The 23366-nt window shown below is 51.4% G+C and overlaps 2 protein-coding genes and 1 non-coding gene across 12 annotated transcripts in view; 1 reads left to right on the top strand and 2 right to left on the bottom strand.

Moving 5' to 3' along the window:
• Positions 1–1272: 1272 nt before the first annotated feature.
• Positions 1273–4767, bottom strand: RPL12 (ribosomal protein L12). The gene is made up of 7 exons (XM_047768462.1): positions 4609–4767; positions 3971–4044; positions 3173–3271; positions 2623–2704; positions 1941–2027; positions 1484–1596; positions 1273–1315 (listed from the first exon to the last, which is right to left on the bottom strand). The coding sequence occupies exons 1-7, from the start codon at positions 4643–4645 to the stop codon at positions 1310–1312; spliced, it is 498 nt and encodes a 165-aa protein (XP_047624418.1). The 5' UTR covers positions 4646–4767; the 3' UTR covers positions 1273–1309.
• On the bottom strand, positions 2108–2237 carry LOC125121752 (small nucleolar RNA SNORA65). The gene has a single exon (XR_007133616.1). It is a non-coding gene; the product is annotated as a small nucleolar RNA SNORA65 (small nucleolar RNA).
• The window catches only part of LRSAM1 (leucine rich repeat and sterile alpha motif containing 1), a 44284-nt gene continuing 25663 nt past the window's right edge, over positions 4746–23366 (top strand). For 7 of the 10 annotated variants that reach the window (XM_047768451.1, XM_047768453.1, XM_047768454.1 and 4 more), the window contains exons 1-11: positions 4746–4886; positions 5189–5410; positions 7431–7535; positions 7843–7899; positions 8818–8862; positions 9899–9976; positions 11896–11964; positions 12981–13065; positions 14014–14135; positions 18616–18706; positions 22655–22785. In XM_047768451.1, coding sequence (XP_047624407.1) covers positions 7464–7535; positions 7843–7899; positions 8818–8862; positions 9899–9976; positions 11896–11964; positions 12981–13065; positions 14014–14135; positions 18616–18706; positions 22655–22785 — 750 coding nt within the window. In that variant the 5' untranslated portion in view covers positions 4746–4886; positions 5189–5410; positions 7431–7463. The other 3 variants (XM_047768448.1, XM_047768456.1, XM_047768457.1) reach the window with 3 other exon arrangements.

A 23366-nucleotide genomic window follows, 5' to 3' on the forward strand; every position in this document is an offset into this window, starting at 1 on the left:
CTGCATGCAGTCTGTACTTTGGTGAGCCATTCTAGTACTCTGTTGTGGTTATTGCTATCAAGAATAAGGGAGATTGAGGGTGCAAGAGGAAGCTAATGGAATTCCATGGAGTCCATGAGGGAGGGCTAACAAGATTGGGGTAATCTGATGGCAGCCAGGCTTTCATTTTTATTTTCCCCTGTTCCCAACAGCTGAGCCTTTTAGATCAAGCTCTTTAGCTGTCTCTTCGGTGTGTGCAGCTGGTATAGATCTCATCTCTGCACTCGTAAACGTCTGTGAGCTAACCTAATTTTGGGTGAGGTAAGCTTGACTTTAGACTCCATTACTGGTCTACTTTAAAGGCAGATTGGTTGTACAACCATCACCCAAGGCCTTGGATTCCTTGGTCCTGGAATGTTCCTTACTCCAGAGATCTCAAGTAGTCCTTTCCACTAACAGCAGGGAAATTAAGTTCTTGGGGCCACGATTCCTAACCCCCTTTAGGCTAGTGCCCAGAAGACCTTCCAGGTGGTACGTCAAGATACAGCTTTTGTCCCAGTGCCCAAATGTTTGTGGTTTACTCATTGCACATAAAATAAGGTGAAAGCCAGTGATGAGCTCTAGAAAATCAAAAGGAACCTAAGGGAAGGGCAAAAGCATTCATGAGAAGCCTGATGGTGAAGTTTAAAGCAAACCACAGTGGGGCTAGGAGCTGCTATTAGCTACAGAAGACTTGAACCTTGTTTCACATTAACCTGGGATCGAAGTCTCATATGAAAGTTATGTTCCTTGGTTGTCCCATTAGTGGTTCTGAACCCCAGCTGTAAACCGGAATGGGTAGCAAAGCCTGGGTATGGGCCTCCCACCAACTGGTTTGGGATTTAGAGCTTCTTGCTGAACAAGTGTTTATTTTTACTGCACCCCTCACATGATATATAGAAGTCTCTGAGCCAGGGTCTGAATCTGAGCTGCAGCAATACCAGATTCTTCAACCTACTGCACAGCGACAGGGATTGAAGCCACTGCAGTTGGATTCTTAACCCATTGGCCACAGTAGGCACTCCCCAAGCTTTCTGACCAAGAATTTTTTTTTGAGGTGCTTCATGAATGTGTCTACAAGGCCTTCCTTTATAAGCATTTTCTGAGCTAGTCCCATAGTAAAGGACAGAAATCTGTTGTCCCCAAGGAACTTGTTACCCAGACAGCTACTTCATCAACAGGGCCCATCACCTTGCCCCAAAGGCTTCCCTCCCCCAACTCCCCACAAAGGAAGAGGCCACAACAAAAAGCCCATTAGTTGTCAAATAATCTTTATTTTTCTTTGCAGTTCTTAGCTCTGTGGAAAGAGAAAAAGAAAACCTCTCAGTAATAGGACAAAATAAGTATCACTCAACCCCATTATCAAGCATTGCTACAATTTTCTACCTTACCTCCAGACAATTTTAGCTTCCCCCTCCAACTCCCCTGGTTTTAAGCAAGTGAAACCAATGCAGAAGTCACTTACAGCTGGGCATTCCACTGCACCACTGTTGATGTCATCTATGATGTCATGAGGGTGGCGGCCATCAACATTGCATCCCACAGACTGAGCGGTCCCCAGGATCTCTTTAATGGTTCCTGTGATTAAGAAAAGGCAGCTTCAGAGGCTGTATCAGTCGCTCACAATCCTCAGATACCAGTGGGGAAATATGGGCAAGGAAAGGAATAACTATTTTGTGGAATAGAGGAACAGTATCACTGCTACTCCAAAATTCATAACTCCATAATATTTAAAGGCTCATAATCCAAGGTGTTCACCGTCCCTTGATGCCCAAATTAAATAAATATACCCATCATTTTAAACTATATAATATAATCCATAATTTTAAATCTATTCCTTCAAACCCAGAAGATCCTATACCCCAATTTCAGGTCTTAAACGTCCCAAACAATTAAGGTGGCTCCATTTGTCCTGCTCTTACCAGAAAGCTCTCTAGCTAAAGAGCGGTGCCGCATCTGCCGGGCAATGTTGACAATCTCATCAAAAGTGATGTTTCCACTGTGCTTAACTGCAGGAAAGACAAAACAGCAAAAGCTCTTACCACCTGAGGCCAGAGCAGACCAGCTAGTCCCCCCTCACCCATTCCCAAGCTGTCCCCATGCTTTCGGCACAGAGTCATCCACATGAAGAACAACCCTGTTTCCTAAGCTGGGGTTTAATATCAGCTCACCACTGGATTGCACCAGCCAACAGAAAACTGGTCAGGTGCAGTGGCGGGTGGCTAGGAACAAAGTCAAGTCTTTGCTAGCCTTATAAGAAAGGGACTATGTTTTGAGGTGGAAGAAAGACAAGGTGAAGTGACTGAGGCTGGTTAAAGCTGTCCATAGTGTCTGTCATCCAGGTGGACAGCTGGTTTTTCCTGTTTACTGGTTATCTTCTTCACTTTGCATACTGACACTTCCCTCCTGCAAGGGCTGAACAAGTTCTATTCCATCCAAGGGACTGGGGAGCCACATGGCACTTCTTGCCTGCCTCTGAGACAGCTTAACATCAAACACCCGTACCTTCCCTGGAGTTCACTCAAGGGAGCACGTGCAGCTGTCAGGCACAGACAAAGATACACAAGATACCACCCACAAATTACCAGGGAAAAAGCCACTCACTGTTTTTCTGCTTCTTTCTGTCTCTTGGCGGTTCCTTTAGAGCTTTGATGATCAGGGCAGAGGCAGAAGGTACCACCTCTATCTGCAGGAGAGATTCACAATGTGAATAAGCCCTGTGCAACCCTCCAGCGAGAACCACTACTACCATGCACCTTGGCTCTCAGAGGCCATGAGCCTGACACCAGATTTACTGTATGTTCAGGTAACTTGCACAACCTGAAGGGAGACGTTGTATGATTTGCCCAATGTCTCAAGTTAACGTGACCCACACCCTCAAAAAGGCCGTCCCAGAGTTTCCGTCGTGGCTCAGAGGAAACGAATCATTGAGGATGCAGGTTCAATCCCTGGCCTCCCTCAATGGGTTAAGGATCTAGCATTGCTGTGGCGTAAGCCAGAAGCTACAGCTCAGATTTACTTGGAAATCTCCACACGCCTCAAATGCCTCCCCCACAGATTAAATGCAATTAGTTTACCACTGGTGGCAGGCGATCATACCGCAAAACCCTTCCACCCAGGAACCCCTGCCTCCACCCTCCCTCAAACCAAGTACCTGGGCTTGTCTGTTCTGAATGGTCAGTTTCACTGTAATTCTCAGACCCTTCCAATCACCAGTTGCCTTGGCGATGTCATCACCAACCTTTTTTGGAGACTGCAGAAAGAAAAGTGTATACTCACACTGTGCCCTAAATCTACCCAGTCTGAAAACCTGCCTAGTCCTTCTCGTGTGGCAGGACCCAAGAATGCTGCATGCTTGACCAGGCAGGCAAAAGTCAGGTTTGTTTAATTGTGCTTACCCAGTCAAGGCATGGCTCATCACAATACAGATTGGTAAAAATTGAGGCTGGGGTGAAATATCTCCAGGGCTGTAAACTGCAGGCTCAAGGCCGCAACTGGGCCAGGTCCCTCACCTAACTGCCCTCTCCTAAGGACCAATGTGGTAATGCGGGCATTTTAAACTAATACATTTTAATCACCAGGAGACCTTGAGTTCCCGCTGTGGCAGTGTGTTAAGAATATGCAATGGCAGCGGTTCCATCCTCAGCCCCCTGGGGGAGGTCCCAGCTGCGGCTCAGATTCAAGCTCTGGCCCAGGGGCTTCCCTATCCCCATTCCTCAGGTGCTCTAAGGTCGGCAGTTAGGAGACCCTGAGAAGTTACCAGTTCAGGGTACTAGGTTCCATTTTCACACAGAGCCTTTCTAGAGCAGCTAGTGCCAGTTTAGCGGCTCCCAGGCCTAGTCGGGGATGGCAATCTCTCAACGTCAATGGCACCTCAGACACAAATGCGTTTGCACAAGCCAGAGGCTAACTCTGTTCTCCTGAGAACCGCCCGTCTACGGGGATGACTCACCAGACCCAGGGGGCCGATCTTGGGGGCCAGGGCAGATGTAGCCCCGACTTCTCCACCGGTGCATCTCAGATACACTGAGAGAAAGAACGTGTTAGTGCCTGCGGAGGGGGCGCCCGAAGCCACAGCCTTCTCCCCGCATCTTTCCGGGCCTGGCCTCGCCACCCTCTGCCTCTTCTCAGAAGAGCACCGAGAACCTCAGCGAGGACCGAGGCAGGACACACCTCCCCCCAGGCGTGGACCGGCCCAAGCGCCACGTGGGGCAGCAGCCTTCGGTCCTGGCTGCCGCTACCGCGGCCCACACCGGGCTTGGGTGGAGGCCACCCCGGCGTCCGGCCATCCCAGCCTAGAGGGAAGCACCCAGAGACAAAACCTTACCCTAAGGCGTGTGGGCTGTCTCAAAGCCGCCATAGGTCGTCCGGGCCTCCCTCCCCATTTACACGTGGGGAAGCTGAGGCCCAGAGTAAGACTCGGCCAGGACCGCACAGCGCCCTGAACGAAACACCAGAGGGCGGGCCCCTAAGAGGCAGCGGCTCTTAAGCCCGACACGGGAAAGGCAATTGCGGCGGGGGCCGCAGGTCGGACGGTAAGCGGGGACGGATGCTCCATCCCGCAGTCCCGGCCACATCTAAAGCACGCACCGACTTTGATCTCGTTGGGGTCGAACTTAGGCGGCATGGTGGAGGCGGCTGGTGTCGGATGAACCCGGATTCGGGACGACCGAAGAAAGTTGCACCGTGGCCTCCTCCGAGCCGAAAGCCGAAAGACCGGAAGCCTGGCCGATTACGCCGGATATAGGCCTGAAAGCGCGGCTCTCGCGAGAACTCCTGTCTCCGCCCAGCCTTCCAGCGACGCCCTTGCAGCCATATTGCTTGTGGGCAGGAACCTGAGACTGACGGCTAGAGAACCAGGCACCGCGGTGAGCTGCAGCTAGGGGGTCGGAAGCGGGGCAGTTCTCCTGGGGGAGGTAGACAACAGAGGGCTGCTCTCGAGACTCCAGCCCCCGCTATTCCCCATTCTTCCTTATCGTGAGGGTCACCCCAGAGTCCCTGTCACCCAGCCCCAGAGCCCCGCCCCTCTCTTGAAGGTCCGCACTCTCATTCCCAGAGCCCACGGCTACAGTGATCCCAGACCCCCTTCAGTGTCCTTCATTGTGTATGTATTTTAGCTATCAAAACAGTTTTATTCCGAGTCTAAATCCGGTCCAGCTCTTGATTCTAGGACTCTGCGGTCTTGGTCTCTGACTTCGTCATCCTGGTCTGCATGACTTTCTGAGATTCTGCCCCAGTTCTTGCTTTTGGAGGAGACCAGACTCCGATCCTGTCGGCCCGTACCGGGTGGTCTGCCACCCCACGTCCATGACTAAGCCCTAGGAAGGAGCGCCCTGCTTGCAGATCCACCCGAGGGAACGAACGTCGGGGACCTGTCTACCCGCAAAGCAAGGTTGGGCACTGCCCACTCCAGCCAGGAAGGATGGGTGTGGCTCTTCCCATCTGGGTTGGACGTCGGGGGAGGGGATGGATGAGAGGTGGACATGGGGAGCAGATCTGGAAGAGCTGATCTTTTAGGAGGGATGGAGGAGAGATGGCCATTGGGGAGGATGTGGGAAGAGCAGGAGGGAAGGGAGGCTTAGTCGCTGGGGAGCAGACGGTCAGAGCTGGTCATCTGGGGGAGGTGGGGAGGGCTCTTAGAGTATTCTCCATCCCTGAAGACAGGTGGGGTGAAGGGCCTGAGCCAGCTCTGCAAGCTTGGCCGGCTCCCCAGATAGCCCAGGCCAGGGGCGGAGACCTATGGTCCCCGCCCTCCTGCTGAGAACTGGGTGTATGTCTTCTTCAACTGCATCTCATTCCTAGCCCCTGTCTCCCTAGCTCCTTAAACTAGAGTAGGCCCTGAATAAATGTTAGATGTGTGGTGCTATGCGGCACTGATTATGTGCCAGGTACTGTGCTGTGGGCTTTACATATCTGAAATCGCTGCATCCATATAGGACCAGGTGTGGGTGACGTTATTATTCACACTTTACAGATGAGGAAATTGAGGCTCAGAGAGGTAAACCAAGGGAACATGATGATGGGTAACAGATCTGGGGTTCAAAACCAGTTTTAAAAAAGAAAGAAAAAAAACAATTATATTTCATCCCAAAGCCCATACTGTTAACCATAAGCTTCCCTGGATGATCACTTCCTGGCCCATCCATTTCCCATGTCAAGTGCACTGTTTTCTCTCTCTTTTTTTTTTTCTTTGTTGGCCGCCTCATAGCATATGGAGTTCCTGGGCCAGGGATCAGATCCAAGCCGAGCCAGATCCTTTAACCCACTGCACCAGGGCCAGGGATTGAACCTGCCTCCTGGTGCTGCAGAGACTGCCACCACTCCCATAGTGCCACAGCAGGAACTCCAGGTGCTGTTATTTTCTGATACTGGGCAGCCAGTGAGCACCTGGCTTCTGAATTTAGGGCAGTGCACTTAGTGTATGCTAAGTCATTTAAGCATCAAGGAGTTGAGCAAACTCCACATGATCAGGATTTGAAAGAACAGAGTTTCAGACCGGTTTCGCTGCAGTCTGGGCTATATAACCAGACCACTGAACTTGATGAGCAGCAGTTTCATTGCTCTGAAGAAAGCTGTGGTGAAAATCAAATGGAATAATAACTGCAAGAGTGGTCAGGTGCTCGAAGATTGCTTTTGAAGTGTGTGTGGGGTTTTTTTGTTTGTTTGTTTTCGTTTTTGCTTTTTTTTAGGGCTGCATGTGCGGCATATGGAAGTTCCCAGACCAGGGGTCAAATTGGAGCTGCAGCTGCTAGCCTACACCACAGCCACAGCAACGCCAGATCCCTGACCCACTGAGCCATACTAGTTGAATTCGTTTCTGCTGTGCCACAATGGGAACTCCTTGCTTTTGAGGTTTTTTTTTAGCTTAGAAATCTCTTTGGTTAGGCTGTAGGCCAAGGTCAAGGTTAGGGATGGCTAAAGCCATGCCATCTCTGATTTGCTGATGCTACTCTGATACTCTTTGAGGGCTAGAAATGATTCATCAGCAGAGTCTGTTAGAGCCATCAAAGAGCATCGTTGGAAAGGACCTGAGGAAACTTCTTCAGGTCAACCCCCTTGTCTAACATGAAAAAGAGATGGGGGCTCAGAATGGGGAGAGGGTATGCCAGGGTCTCACAGTGGGTCAGGGGCAAATGGGGGCTTGAACCTACGTCTCCTGGCTTGCCTTTGTGCTCTTTCCCCCTCCTGCTGCTTATTGTTTTGTTAACAAAGAACCAGGGGAACAAGAGGTATTGAAGCCCTCTGTGCCAGGCTCTGGGCCCAGATGGATGGTCGACAAGGACACAGCCCTGCCCTCAGGGAACTTAGACTCCAGCAGATCAGCTAATGCTCTGTGTTACTGTGCTGCCTGGCCTGAGTGTTGGGTGGCTGTGACAGATTCCCCAGGCCCTACCTTCTCTCCTATGCCCTAGTGCTGTGAAGATTGCTCTGGGAAAAAAGGAAGGATGCCACTCTTTTTCCGGAAGCGGAAACCCAGTGAGGAGGCTCGGAAACGCCTGGAGTATCAGATGTGTCTGGTGAGGGAAAGCAGGTGTCCTCTGAGTCCATCCCCACCTCCACCTCTGCCCCAAGAAACAGGGCTCCACACTGCCCTCCCCTCCGTGGATGGATCACACTTGTCATTACTGGTTCATCGGCTCTTCCCTGCTGGACCTCAAGGCCCGTTAAAGCAGGGGTCATTGGTCCACTTGCAAAATGGACCACTTGAACCAGATGACTTCCATGATTCCTGCAAGCCAATTAATCCTGTGTTTCTTTGCCTGGTTTGTCCCCTTGGCAAGGATGTTTTGTTTGAACACTTTTTGTAAATTCTTTTCTCTTTAGGCAAAAGAAGCTGGGGCAGATGACATTCTTGACATCTCTAACTGTGAGCTCTCAGAGGTAACTAGGGTGGTGTTCTGGCTGAGAATTTGTATCTGCCCTTCTCTCTTGGATCACTTTGCCCAAAAAGGACAGATGTGGACTGGGGCTTTTAAAAAGCCAGAAGCAGAGTTCCCTGGGACCTAGTGGTTAAGAACTCGGAGTTGTCACTGCTCTGGCTCGGGTTTGATCCCTGGCCGGGGAACTTCTGCATGCCAAGGTCAAGCCCCCACCCCCCCCAAAAAAGCCAGAAGCAATAATCAAGAGATGTTTCCTCAGATTTTTTTCTTGTCTGAAAGAATTGAGATGATCTTTTGGCCTCAACATAGTCTTTAAGAGTCAAGGAGTCTAGAAAATGTACCCACAGGTTGCTCGGGTTCAGGGAGAGCCTGAGGTTCTCTGCAAAGCACCAGAGAGCTTTCTCTTGCCCCTCAAAGAGGTCATGATGGGCATGGGGATGGGGTGTGTGGGCGGGGCAGTCACCCGATAGCTGATTGGAAGGGAGACAACCACTCAGAGCAGCCTCCTCCCCAGCCTCCCCTGGGCTTAGCACTTGTTCACCTCCCACCCCACCTCTCCCTCCCCCTAGCCCCACTCGGAAAACAAGTTAAAAACTGGCAGGAGATGGTTGCCAAGAGGGAGCGGGAGGGAGTGGGGTGGATGGGGAGCTTGGGGTTGATAGACGCAGACTACTCTCTTTGGGATTGGGAACTATGTCTAGTCACTCATGATGGAGCATGCTAATGTGCGAAAATAGTAGGTGTACTTTATGTGTAACCGGGTCACCATGCTGTACAGTAGAAAAAAAAATTATATTCGGGAAATAATTTTTTAAAAAAGGAAAGAAAATTAATCACATGAATAAAATAAAACAAATTCCTAAAAAAAACCCAACGCAGGCAGGAGGGGAGACACTGATTCTTCTTTGTCTTATCTTAGATTCCATCTGGGGCTTTTGCAACATGCAAAGTTCTGCAGAAGAAGGTGAGACGGGTCTTCATTTTCAGAGAATTGTTTCTTGCGGGTTTGCTTATTTGAAATCGGGTGGGAATTTTAGGAGTTGTTTTCCTGGCGTAGATGCTCCCGCTTCTCCCCGCATTGCACACCTTCAGCCTGCAGCAGGTGTGTTCACAGGAGAGTAAGCTCTGGCCCTGGGCGGGTGTGGGTGCCATCCTGGCTTTGCCCCCTCCTGCCTTAGGCAATTTCCTCAGACTCTTACCTCTCAGTTTCTTCATCTGCGAAACGACTTTCCTTTTCTACTCTCACAAAGCTTTTGTGAGAATTAAATGAGAGATGGTAGGTAGGTAGGTGGTTAGAGATAAAAATACACCGAGTATAATGCCTGCTACACGGTAGCCTCTGAGTATCGTCATTGTTAGGAGTAATGAAACCCACACTCATCTCCTTCTGGTCATTCAGGGAAGATTAAAGATTTTTCAGAAAGATATTGCAGCCTTGAGTGCAGATGGGTAAGAGTGTTCTAAGTGAAGTATCTACATGAAGGAGGTAAAATGCATCCCACACCCACAGACTAGGGAGCTCCTTGATGCTGGAAATCTCCATGCAAGGGTCGGTGCCTGACAAAAACAGCAGCTGATGACTGAGCCCCGGCCCACGCGGCCGGCTGGGCTGCGTGCTTTTGTCCGCTAGCTTGTTAACCAGCAGTGGCAGCCCTCGGAGGCAGGAGTTTATTAGTCTCTATTTTCCACGAGAAGACACTGCAGCTGAGGGAGGTTAAGATCGGGACAGCCGCACGGGTTCTGTTCTTGGGACGGAAGGTAGAATTAGACTTTTAAATTCCCCTTCACCCTTGAAGTTGCAGATTTTAAGGTCATCTGGTTCCACAGTTGGAGACCCCGTGCTTCTGCACCACATCCCCTTTGTGATGTCTGGAAGAGCGGAGAGCTGGGCCGGGTGGGCAGGACCACCCGCGTCCTGTGCTGACCTGGCTGCCTGGCCTCCAGCCCTCCTACCTGCCGCCCTTCCTCAGCCTAATGCGTCGAAAATCTTTTCCGCACAGGTGTTGATTGTCCACACAAATCACCTCACTTCCCTGCTTCCTAAATCCTGCAGCCTCCTGAGTCTCGCAACCATCAAGGTACGGCAGCCCTTGGCCCAGGCGTCGGGGCCTCTGCATGGCATTCCAGGTGGCGGCCAAGCATCCCCACTCCCCTCCCACCTCGTCTGTCGAGGTTCATGCCAGACGTGCCTAATGTCACAGCGACTGTGGGGTGTGACTGGCATGGTTTAGGGGGCACCTCGTCGGTGCGTTGTGTGGGGCAGGGTCGCAAAGAGAGCCAGCCGCAGGCCTGACCTCAGGGAGCCTGCTCGCTAGGTCGAAAGGCAAACGGAAAGCCCATGGCAAGCAAGCCCGCAGAGAACAGGGAGACCGATGAGCCCAAACAGGAAGGACAGGAGGGATGCCGGGCATTGTGTGTGAAAGCTCGGTGAGGGGGTGCTGCTCCCTCCTGACTGTCGGCTCCCTAGGACTGGGTCTGGGCCGGATTCACAGTACACGTGAGGCATAGACAACCCCAGGATTGTTCCATGTGAGCACGTGGAGAAAAGACTGGGAGCGTAGGCATCAAAGTTTTTGTGGTTAACGCTGGAGCACAGGGATTTGGGTAGTTTTTACTCCTCTTTATTGTTCTCGTTCAATGTGTATTATCTTTATAATCAGAAAAAAGATAACTTTAAAAATGCTCATACTGAAGTTCCCGTCATGGTGCAGAGGAAAGGAATCCAACTAGGAACCGTGAGATTGCAGGTTCAATCCCTGGCCTCGCTCAGTGGGTTAAGGATCCGGCGTTGCCATGAGCTGTGGTGTAGGTCGCAGATGCGGCTCAGATCTGGTGTTGCTGTGGCTCCGGTGTAGGCTTGGCAGCTACAGCTCCAATTAGACCCCTAGCCTGGGAACCTCCATGTGCCGGGGGTGTGGCCCTAGAAAAAGGCAAAAAAGACAAAAAAAGTTTATATTCACATATATTCATATTTCACATACGTGCCTATTATATGTGTCCCTACATATGGACACATATAACATATTCTTTGCCTTTCTTGTTCATTTTCATTGTTAAAAATGTTAGCGAATTCAGTTAAGCACAGAGAAAAACGTAATTTCACGCTTTAGGGAACCACTATCAATATTTTATAGCATATTTGGTAGTCTTACTGTGCAAGTCTGTATTTACACTAGAAGGAATTTTTTCTTTTGACATGAATATCTGTGCATACCATTTTATATTTTTTTCACTCAACAGTAAAAATACATATTTGATGACTAAATGTATGAAATGGTATAAGATTTTTTTAAAAGGAAATGAGATGGGAGTTCCTGTTGTGGCTCAGAGGGTTAAAACCCCAACTAGTATCCATGAGGACTTGGGTTCAATCCCTGGCCTTGTTCAATGGTATTGCCATGAACTGTGGCATAGATTGCAGATGTGGCTCGGATCCCACTTTGCTGTAACTATGGTAATAGACAGGCACCTGCAGCTCTGATTAGACCCTTAGCCTGGAAAGCGCCATGTGCTGTGAGTGCAGCCTTTTTGGGGTTTTTTTTTGTTGTTTTTTGGTTTTCGTCTTTTTTAGGGCCGAACCCACGGCCTAGGGAGGTTCCCAGTCTAGGGGTCTAATCGGAGTTGTAGCCACTGGCTTACACCACAGCCACAGCCACGCCAGATCCGAGCCGCATCTGTGAGCTACACCACAGCTCATGGCAATGCCGGATCCTTAACCCACGGAGCAAGGCCAGGGATCGAACCTGCAACCTCATGGTTCATAGTTGGATTCCTTTCTGCTGTGCCACGACGGGAACTCCCAGGTGCAGCCTTAAGAAAAAAAAAAAAAAGCAGAAAAGTAAAAGATGAGATGGAATGACCAGCTGTTTGAGGCTGAGGGTTGAGTGCTCCCATTTTCAACACGAGAGCTGTGAGGGCGCCCCACCCCCACCACTGAACGCAGAGGGGCTTTCTCAGTTGATGGCATTTGGGTATTAAACTTGATTCCTTCCCGCAGGTTCTGGACCTTCATGATAACCAGCTGACAGCCCTTCCTGACGATATAGGGCAGCTGACAGCCCTCCAGGTATGGCTGCAGGAACCAGAAAACTCACCTCTGACCACCTGAGTAAGACATTGCAGCCACCCAGACTTGGAATGTTCGGGTCGAGCCCTAGTCAGGGCTGCCCTTGGTGCCGGCTCCTCCCCCTTTGCTGCTGAGATGTCAGTGACGGTGTCAGCAGCGCCGTCAGGGCTGCGGGCATCTCTCTGCCATATTTCTGGCATGTGCTTTTGGGATTTCGTCATGAGCGTCCACAACTTGACAGAAGAAGCACTCAGCCAGTGAGTCTACCTTTGCAGAACGATGGCTTCCGCCCTCTGACTCGCTGTCCCACTTCTGCTCCTTGTCAGTGGCAGCTCCTGCATTGTGGAGGCTGCCTGCGCCCCAGGCCAGCGAGCTAAGAGCTAAGCTTTTCGCTTGCATTGTCAGCCGAGTCCTCCCAGCTGCTCTGTGAGGCGGGTCTTAGCTTCATCTGCGTTTCCCGGAGGAAGACACGCTTTTCTTCGCACTCGGACGGAAATCTCTTCTCTTCCCTGGGCCCCATCAGGCCCTGTACACTGGGCCCAGCTGTCTCCCCAGCCTCCTCCCTGCCCTCTCCTTTGGCTGCCTGCCCTCAGCTCCTAAGACCCTCTGGCTCTCTGCACCCCACCTGCAGCAAGGCCCCTCCATGCAGCTCTTCTCTCTGCCCAGATGGCTTATCCTCCATGGCAGCCCACATGTCCCCGAATCTGCTCGTCCCCTTCTTTTCTCCCTTCCGATCACGGGCCATTACTGGCTATTTTGTGGTCAGCATAAATGATACAACTTCAGCAAGACCCAGGTTCAAATTCTGGCTTTGCTCTCTTGGACCCATGACTTCACCGCCCTGAGCCTCAGTTTCCCCATCTCTCAAATGGAATCGTAATAATCCATATCTTCCTCACAGGGATGTCGGGAGATAAAGACGTGTGTGTGGTGCCTGAGATAACACCTGGCCTGAAGCAGGGTAGATGCTGCTGTCTGTGTGTGGGGTTCTCATGTCACATTTTCCTCTTTCTTAGGTCTTAAATGTGGAAAGGAATCAACTGACGTCCCTCCCACGTTCCATCGGGAACCTGATCCAGCTCCAGACCCTCAACCTGAAAGGTAGGGGTTCAGGAAGCCCTGTCTGCGGGACCCTCGGTTGGCTCTGGGCTGACTTGCCTGGCAGCCACAGGGGCACGAGGGCAGCCAACCCCCAAGTGTCACTCTAAACCCTCTGATCTCCTGTTGGCCCATGGTCAGAGACAGGACATCTGGAGGGCCCCGGCCAGGGCCTTACAGGGAGGAGGGCAGGCCATGCAGAACATGACAGCGAGGCCCCGAGACCCCCTCATTTGCGTCAGGACAGTGGGTGGCCATGAGAGTGGTTCTCAGGAGCGCTCCCCACCCAGTAAAGAGCCTACACTAAGCGACGCAGTCTTGTGACAAGTTTGTGACATAGGAGAGGGAGACGGTCTCACCCCCAGTTTACAGGTGAGGAAAACAGGGCCCAGAGAGCAGTGACTTGCTCAGGACCCGCCCAGTGCCATGCTGGTAGGTCAGGCCAGTGTTCTAATGCCTGCCCCCTCCAACCCTCCCCCCCGGCTCTTTCGTTTCTTCTTCTTGTCCTTTAGCCCTTCTGCACAGAAGGCCTGGCCTCAAGAGTACCCATTTTTAATGTGCAAATGATGCAGATGACAGCGCCCGTTTCCCGGGCACTTAGTGTGTCTCGGCACTGTGCAGAGCACCGCAAGGGCGTGAGCGCATGGACTCCCTCAGTATTCCCATCCAGTGATGTTATCGTCCCCCTTTTACAGACGAGGAAACTGGGGCCCAGGGAGCCCCAGTCAGTCTTCCTGTCACTCACCAGTCAGGGGTGGAGTGGGAACTTGCGGCCAGGTCACTGCACCCTCACTGCCGTGTTCTTCCTCTGGGAGCCTCGGGTTCCAGGACCTGGCACACGCCCCAGGCTCAGAGTGAGGCGCCCACCTCCCCCACGTCCTGGCGGGTGTCAGGAGGGAAGCTGGGGAAAGGGCATTGGGGTGCTGAGCTGCACCACTGGGGTCTCTCCAGACAACAAGCTGAAGGAGCTTCCAGACACCCTGGGGGAGCTTCGGAGCTTACGCACCCTCGACATCAGTGACAACAAGGTCCAGAGGTTGCCACAGATGCTGGCGCACGTTCGAACCCTGGAGGTAGGTGGGGAGCCTTCTCGCCTGGGTCCTCTCCGGCCTGCCCACCACTCCTCCCCACGTTCCTGGAGGCTTGTCCTGGTCCCTGGGTGCCGGGGTCTCAGAGCTCTAGGTCCTCAGGGGCTCAGAGCGACTCAAGTGTGAACAGTGGTAATTATGTGACTTGTGCTGCCATATTGGAGGCAAAAAAGCATCTTACTTTTCTGAGATAATGCCACATCCTGGGGGGGTTAACTGACACATGGTGAAAGACGTGCTATTTGAGCCAGACCTTGAAAGAGGAGTGTTTGAGAGACGCAGACCTGGGTCACGGGAGCATTCCAGGTGGAGGGAACAGTTCAGGAGAAGGCAGGCGTGGGAAAGGCCAGGAGGTGTTAAAGGGAAGATCAGAGATGGTGCTGTGCCCGGAGGTCCAGCACATGAAGAGCCCAGGCGCCCTCGAGAGGGGTGGCCTCTGCTCGGAGCTGCAGAAACCGGTTTCATCAGAGCAGGGCATGGTGGTGAGGGGGAGGCAACACTTCCTGAGACACTGGGTTAGTTTGCCAGGGCTGCTGAAACAAAGCGCCACAGGCTGGGGAGCCAGCTTAACCAGAGAAATTTATCTTCTCATGGTTCTGGAGGCCGAAGTCCAAGATCAAGGTCTCGGCAGGCTTGGTGTCTCCCGAGGCCGCTCTCTGGCTTGTAGGTGACCGTCTTCTCCTGGTGTCCTCACGTCATCCCTCAGTGTGTGTCTGTGCCCTAACTTCCACTTTATAAGGTTACACCAGTTCATCCTGGCTTAGGGCCCAGACTGGCGACTTCCTTTTGAACCAGATTTCCTCTTTAAAGACCTTATATCCCAATGCAGTGGCATTCTGGAGCACTGGAGGTGAGGACTTCAATATATGTGCTTTGGGGGGGGGCACACAGCTCAGCCCCTAACAGATGCTGACACCAGGCAGCTCATCCAGGGACGTCAGAATGGCAGGACGGCTCCCATTTGCCTGCTGCTCACTGAGGCTGGGAGCTTCACCTGCCTGAGTTCCCTGTATCCTCACAGAAACCCCGTGAGCCAAACACCGCTGCACCCTTTGCAGATGTAGAAACTGTGGCACAGAAAGTTTAAGGAGCTCCCCTGTGGGCCACACAGATAGTAATGGCATAGATGGGATTGAAAACCAGGTAGTCTGGATCCAGGGCCTGTGCTTTGTGTCCCTTGGCCTCTGGCAAGGGGACTTTCCATTCAGGGTGATACACAGTCTGGCCAAGCATCCCAAATCCTCTGACGACGAGCCGTCAGTGAATTACCTGTCCAGCCAGACTGCTGGGCTTCAGCGTCTGTGCCAGGAGTGGGTTGGTGGGTAGGGATAGCAAAGGCAGGTGGCTGACCCCCGTGGCTGGCCCCTCCTGCTGTGAAGGCCAGCCTGAGAAAGGACAGGATGGTCAGCTCCTCTCCCTAAGCAGGCTGGAGAGACAGACCAAGACATACTTATTCTCTGTGCTGTCCAATAGAACTTTCTGGATGGTGGAAATGTCCAGTGACTGTGCTGTCCCAATCAGTAACCACAGCCACACGGGGCTTTCGGGGACCTGAAATGTGACTGGTGTGACCATCCAGCTGTGTGCTTATTTAATTTATTTATTTATTGTCTTTTTAGGGCTGCACCTGCAGCATATGGAGGTTCCCAGGTTAGGGGTCAAATCGGAGCTACAGCTGCCGACCGACACCACGGCCACAGCAGTGCTGGATCTGAGCCGCGTTTGCGACCCACACCACAGCTCACAGCAACACCGGATCCTTAACCCACTGAGTGAGGCCAGGGACCGAACCCTCACCTCCATGGATACTAGTGGGGTTCGTAACCCACTGCCAAGGACTCCCTGTTCCCGTTTATTTAATTTTAATGAGTTTGTATTTAAATAGGCACACGTGCTTAGTGGCTCCCATAACAGGCAGCACAGCTCAGAGCCGCGTTCCTCATTCCGAAAGTATTTTGACAGCTAGTAAGAGCTCAGAGAGTGATTCCTTTTATCTTTTCTTGTAAAGAAACCTTTTAAGCTTCTTTGTGATGCCTTGGACAAACCTCTCTTTCAGGATGAGACAAAACCAGCAGCCATTCTTGGTTAAGGCCAAGGTCTCTTGCAACATCTTATAGTACCCATCACACAGCCTCCCAGGTGGGTGATGTTGTGCCTGTCTGAGTCTGAGGGGGCTGCAGCTTGGGGAAGGCAGGGGACCTGTTCGGGGTCCACAGCCTGCACACGACGAGCAGGAGTTTGGACCCAGGGCCCTCTGACCTAGTGTAGTGCTGGCCAGTAGCTGCTCTTCCTGCTGGCAGTGGACGTGCTCTGTGATCTGTGCCATCACACAGTAACCACTGGCCTCCTCCGGTTATTGAGCACTTGAAATGTGACTGGTGCAGTTGAGGAACTGAATTTAAATTCCCTTTAGTTTTAACCAGTTACAATTTTAAAATTGGCCGCAGTACCAGATGTGCCTCAGTCCCAGAGGCACCCCTTCAACTGTGCTTTGAAGCCACTGCACTTGACTGTTGGTGACCGACGTTAACCCATGTGGGCTTTATTTTCTTTAGACTTGGCCCCTCTAGGGTGGGATGTTCTGTTCTTGGACTCCCCACCCCCAGGCTGTCAGGGTCTCTGCTCCCGAGCAGGCTCCCCCATCAGTGTGTGTGCACTCAGCACCCAGCAGCTGCAAGGGCTGCACAGCCGTGGCTGGGGAGGGATGTCTGCCTGCTCTTCCCACTTGGCGGCTTCCCGGGCCTTGTCCTTGTTCTAGGCATAGAGGAAACCAGTTCCTAAAGGGGCCTTAAGTCACTCGTGCCAGCACTCAGTGGGATCAGAAGGGCCTAGGGAAGTGACGTGATGGCAGAAGAGGGATAGTTAAAACACTCACACGATGGCTGTGGACAGCTTGTGGCATTAGCGTGACCCTGCTTCCTGGGCTCCATGTAAACACATGCAGGTGTGCTGGTGTAAACGTTTGGTTTTTCTTTTCTTTTCTTTCTTTTTTTTTTTTTGTCTTTTTGTCTTTTGAGGGCTGCACCCGCGGCATATGGATGTTCCCAGGCTAGGGGTCTAATCAGAGCTGTAGCCACCGGCCTACGCCAGAGCCACAACAACTCGGGATCCGAGCCATGTCTGTGACATACACCACAGCTCACGGCAACCCGGATCCTTAACCCGCTGAGCAAGGCCGAGGATTGAACCTGCAACCTCATGGTTCCTAGTCGGATTAGTTTCTGCTGTGCCACGACAGGAATTTCTGTTTTTTTCTTACTTTAAAAACTACTCTATATGGAGTTCCCATTGTGGCTCAGCAGAAACGAATCTGACCAGTATCCATGAGGACACAGGTTGGTTCCCTGGCCTTGCTCCGCGGGTTAAGGATCTGGTGTTGCTGGGAGCTGTGGTGTAGGTCGCAGATGCGGCTCAGATCCCACATTGCTGTGGCCGTGGCGCAGGCTGGCAGCTACAGCTCTGATTTGACCCCTAACCTTGGAATCTCCATATGCATGAGTATGGCCCTAAAAAAAAACCCCCAAAAAACAAAAAATAAAAATAAAATAAAAACTATACGGTAGAGTTCCCATTATGGCTTAGTGGGTTAAGAACCTGACATAGTTTCCATGAGGACGAAGGTCAATACCTGGTTTCGCTCATTGGGTTAAGGATCCAGCATAGGTTGCAGATACAGCACAGACCCCCTGTTGCTGTAGCTGTGGCATAGGTGGCAGCTGCAGCTCTGATTCAACCCCTACCCCTGTAGTTTCCATATGCCACAGGTTCAGCTGTAAAAAGAAAAAAAATTAAATAATAAAAACCAGATTGCCTTTTTATTTGCATTTTATTTTTAAAAATTCCAAAGTTAAAAAATATTTCATGTAGAGAGCACCCCAGAATCTACCCTTCAGAGGAAACTGCTTTGAGTCTGATGTATAATTCCTCCAAATCTTTTTCTATAAATGCACTGATATGAATGTGTGTATATATATATATATATATATATTTTTTTTTTTTTTGGCTACCTGCAGCATATGGAGTTCCCAGGTCAGGGATCAGATCCAAGCCACAGATGTGACCGCAGCTCTGGCAACACTGGATCCTTAACCCACTATGCTGGGCAGGAGATTGAACCTGGGTCCCGGTGCTTCAGAGATACTACCAGTCCCATTGTGCCACAGCGGGAACTCCAGAGTATACATTTTTTTTTTTAACAGAAATGGAATCTTGTTCTACATGTTGCCCTATAGCTTCCTTTTCCCCCCATTCATTCATATATTAATCCCAAAACGTGAATCGACTGCTTGCTGCATGCTGCTGACTGTCCTAGGTGTAGAGAAGGCAGCAGGAACAGGACAGGTGAGCTTCCCCTGCTTGGCAGAGGAGGCAGTGAACGCACAACGTAATGACTGAGCCAGGTGGGTTTATTGTGTGGGGCAGTGAAGTGAATGACGTGTGAAGATGGGTGTCCTTGTATCTGCAGACTCTGAGCCTCGACGCGTCGTCCATGGTTTACCCCCCTCAGGAGGTGTGCAGCGCTGGCACCGAGGCCATTCAGCAGTTCCTCTGCAAAGGTAAAGCCCAGCAGCCCACCTCCTTTGCTCAGCGACCCTTGCAGCTTACTCTGCGCCAGCCAGGACGGGGGTGGGGGGGGGTGGGAGGGGGGGACGGCACAACTGAGGAGGCCTGTGGTCAAGCTAGACCCAACCCTTTATCTAGAAAGACTTTTAAATGGTGCAATACTAGGTAGACAAAAGGCAGAAGGAATAGAACAGTGAACGGATGTGTACCTACCACACAGCCTAATTGTCCTGCAACTGAGTTAAACTGTGTAGTGTGTACATATATGTATGTGAAATGTGAGGGTTTGCTCTTTTAAAAATGTGAAAGAAATAGACCCCACAAAAGCAACCACCCTGTGTGATTCCACGCCCTGCTCTTTTCACTCAAGACTCGGTCCTGGGCCTTTTCCTATCCCGTAATGCATGGCTCTGCCTGGCAAACTGCTGGTGAGCATTCCACATGGCAGAGCCCCATCGCTTGCTCACGTGTGGAGGCTGTTTGCCAGCTTTCCCCTGGGGTGGACATTTTAGCCCTGAGACAGAGATGGGGTGTGTGGTTTAAGCTGAGGCCTCGAGGAAGGTCTCTCTGAGAAGGTGCCTCGGCTGAAACTTAGGGGTGATTAGGAGAGAGAAAGTTGGTCCTGGCAGAAGGAGGTGCATGACGAAGGGGCTGGCTGGGAGGTGGGGGGAGACGCATGATGGGGAGGCCGAGCGACTGGGCGAAAAGGCAAAGGCAAGAGAAACAATTGGGATTGATGGAATTTGCTTTTTGCAGAGATCACTCCAGCTGCAGTTAAGGAAGAGGGCCTGGGGGAAGCAATGGTGGAGGACCAGTTAGTTAGGAGGTCACTGGCATGACCAGGAGAAAGGCTGTAGGGGATTGGACTTGAAGGAGTGGCAGGGTAGCAGAAGGAGCTAGAATCCAGGGCCAGGAGGGGAAAGCAGTACCCCCAGCCGCCTTCTGTCAGCCTGGATGTTCTTAACTAGAGGCTAGGACATGGCTGAGACTCACTTGCATGTGGTCATCTGGCTTATGACAGAGGTGCCATTGCAGAGCAATGAGAAAGAAAAGCAAAGGTCCTGTCAATTCTGGATCGGTTGGATATCTACGTGGGGGAAAAACAACCTTGCCCTTTCCCTTAGACAGGCAGCACTAACCGTAAAAGATTGGTAGATTAGACTTCATTAAAATCAAAAACTTCTCCCCTTCAAAAAACCCCATTCAGGGAAGGAAAAGGCAAGCCATAAGGCTGGAGGTGGTATTTGCGATGTACACATCCAATAAAGCACTTATTCCTGGGAGATAAAAAGAACTCCTACAGGTCGACTAGGAGAGTCATTGTGAAAAGACTTGAATTGGAATTTCATAGAATAGCCATAGGGCCAATAGTATCTGAAAAAAGTGCTCAACGTCACTTCAGACAACAAGAAAACACTTAAAACTGCAAGGAAAAAGACTGCAGTGTCTTAAACCCTGAGACACTTATTAACGTGACCAAAGTTCATACCAAGAATTAGGAAGACGTGGCACAGCTGGAGCGCCCACACTCTGCAGGAGGCAGGGGTGGATGGAAATTACTCTAGAAAACTGTGTTAATGTCTACTCAAGCTGAACATCCACCCCCTCTGACCCATCGGTTCCACACCTCGTATAGACACTGGAGAGAGGTGCATATGAACAAAGGCCCAGGAGTTCCCGTCGTGGCGCAGCGGAAACGAATCCGACTAGAAACCGTGAGGTTGTGGGTTCGACCCCTGGCTCGCTCAGTGTGCTAAGGATCCAGCATCGCCACGAGCTGTGGTGTAGCTCACAGACATGGCTCGGATCTGGCATTGCTGTGGCTCTGGCGTAGGCTGGCAGCTGTAGCTCGGATTAGACCCCTAGCCTGGGAGCCTCCATGTTGCTGCGGGTGCAGCCCTAAAAAAGAAAGCAAAAAAACAAACAAAAACAGAACAAATGCCCAAAGCCAAGTACAGAGATGTTCACAGCAGGGCAACGACAGCAGCCCAAACCGGAAACAACACAAATGCCCATCAGTGGTAGGGTGATAGTCTGTTTTATGCTCGCGTATGTGGCACACCACAGGCAGAAAGAGCAGTCAGCTGCGCTCAACAACCTGGATGAGCCCTGGACACACGTGGAGTGAGAGAAGCCAGATGCAGAGGAATATGCTCCTTTATCAGCACCTGAGATCGGAACCAGCCCCGATTCCTGCTGATGAGGATGTGTTCACTTTTGAACACTCACGGAGCTCTTCATGAAGATATGATGCTCTTTTCTGTGCGTATGTCATCCTTCAGTTAAAGAAAAAAGGTCCACGTGCATCACACAGCAGCTAACCAGGCCACGTAGCTACCGGATCAACCTTTGAGCACAGGTGGTGGTAGTGAGTAACGGGGCCAGTGGTCAAGCTAGCCCCAGACCTCACCTAGAAAGACTTTAAAATGACGCAACACTAGGTAGACAAAAGGCAGGAGGAATAGAGCAGTGAACCCACGTGTACCTACTACGCCGCCTGAGAAATGTCCTGTGATTGAGGTAAATTGTATAGTAGGTGTGTATATGTATGTGAAATATCCGGTTTTGCTCTTTAAAATGTGAAAGAAAAAGACCCCACAAAAGAGATCATCCTGTGTGATTCCGTGCCCTGCTCTTTCCACTCAAGACTCGGTCCTGGGCCTTCTCCTATCCCGTAACGTGTGGATCTGCCGTAAACGTGTGGAAACTGCTGGAGAGTATTGCATGTGGCAGAGCCCCGTCGCTTGCTCACATGTGGAGGCTCTTGCCAGCTTTCCCCTGGAGTGGAGGTGTAGCCCACACCTCACGTAGGCGTCTCCCACGGGGCAGGCGGTAGCGGGATGGCAGGTGAAAGGGTACAGGTGGTCCGTGTTGCCTCTGAAGAGGTTACATCAGTTTACCTTCTGGAAGGAGTACCCGAGGGGACTCTTCCCATACCTGGCTGACGCTTGGTGTGATCTTCAAAAGTCTTTAATGTGGAGTTCCCATTGTGGCTCAGTGAAAATGAATCTTACTAGTATCCATGAGGACACAGGTTCCATCCCTGGCCTCGCTCAGTGGGTTAAGGATTCAGCATTGCTGTGGTGTGGGTCACAGATGCAGAGCGGATCCTGTGTGGCGTAGGCTGGCAGCTGCAACTCCAGTTTGACTCCTACCCTCGCAGGTGTAGCCCCCCCCCAAAAAAAAGACAAAAAAATTTAAAGTCTTTAATCTGATGAATAAGCAAGAGAGCCAATTATTTTAATGTAATTTCTCTGATTATTTGGCTATTTTTTTCCTAGGTCTACTGCCCATTTTTACCATTTCTTATGAATTGGCTATTTATATCCTTTGAGGGGGGATAAAAGATGAATTTGACTACATTAAAATCTAAACGTCTTTACCTCGAAAGGGTACCATCAAAGTTGAAAAGACCAGTTACCACCTGGAAGAAGATAGTTGCAACATGTACTATAGACCCGAGGTGATTAACCGCAGGTTATTAACTATAAAGAGCACGTACAAATTAGCAAGAATAAGGCAAAACGAGAAAAGGGTGTGCATCCTTTCCAGTCAGACGGGAGGAAACCACACCAGGCCAGAGGAGGCGAGCGTCTTGTCTCACCTGGGGGCTCACATATGCAGGAAATTTGGCTGAAGCTGGGTCTTGGACCCAGGCTTCTCTACTAAGCTCAGTCTTTTTCCATCACCTGTTCTCACTTGGCTGGGAAAGAGGCAGCTGGGAGAGTGGTATTTATTCACTCAGCTGATGCTCCCGGAGCGTTTGCCACCTTTCAGGCCCAGGCATTGGGACGGCGAGCAGCACAGGAGGGCCCTGTGGGCAGCAGGCAGCGGAGGGGATGCTGGGGAGGAAGGGAGGGGGTGGCGGGGCCAGGAGCTGATGGCTCTGCATGCTGAGGCTGTCTCCTCCGTCCTGGTCAGCTTGTGTCCATCTCTTGCAGCGTTGGGGCTGGAATACTACCCCCCTTCTCAGTACCTGCTGCCTGTTCTGGAGCAAGATGGAACCAAGACCTCCCAAGACAGCCCTGATGGGCCTTCAGACAGATTCTGCAGGGAGGAGGTGGAGTGGCAGGTAAGGCCCAGCTGCCTGCTGGCGTGTGGAGTGGGGGTGTGCGCAGGGGCTCCAGGCCTTGGCGGGAGGGGCGGGGGGGGGGCATCAGAGCTTCAGCCTTGGGTTCCTCTATCAAACTGGAATTCACCTCCCTTCAAACTGACACGTTTAGAAGCTTTCCTAAGGCCTCTGAGGCCACCTCACCCCACTAGCTTACCAGCACCAGCTGCACCACCTTCCTCTTTATCCCTGAACCCCTTGGGGCCTTTGAACATGGGTTCCCTCGGTCTGGAGTTCTCCCCACTCACCTTCTCTGGATAATTCGGTCTCATCCTTCAATTCCCAGTTTTTGTGCATGTAGAAGTTCCTGGGCCAGGGATTGAACCCACACCCCAGCTGTAATCAGAGCCACAGCAGTGACAACACCAGATCCTTAGCCCACTGAGCACCAGGGAACCCCCTTCAGTTCCCAATTTAAACATCACATCGTCTGAGAAGCCCAGGTCAGGTCTCCTGTGTGTTCTCAGGGAGCCCCGAGCATTTCCTTGGGAGCACTTGTCATGTTACTGACCTCAGGTTCAGCTGCTCTTTGTTGAAGGTTC

This window comes from Phacochoerus africanus, chromosome 2 (assembly GCF_016906955.1).
Source record: "Phacochoerus africanus isolate WHEZ1 chromosome 2, ROS_Pafr_v1, whole genome shotgun sequence".
In the NCBI taxonomy this organism is placed as follows: Eukaryota; Metazoa; Chordata; class Mammalia; order Artiodactyla; family Suidae; genus Phacochoerus; species Phacochoerus africanus.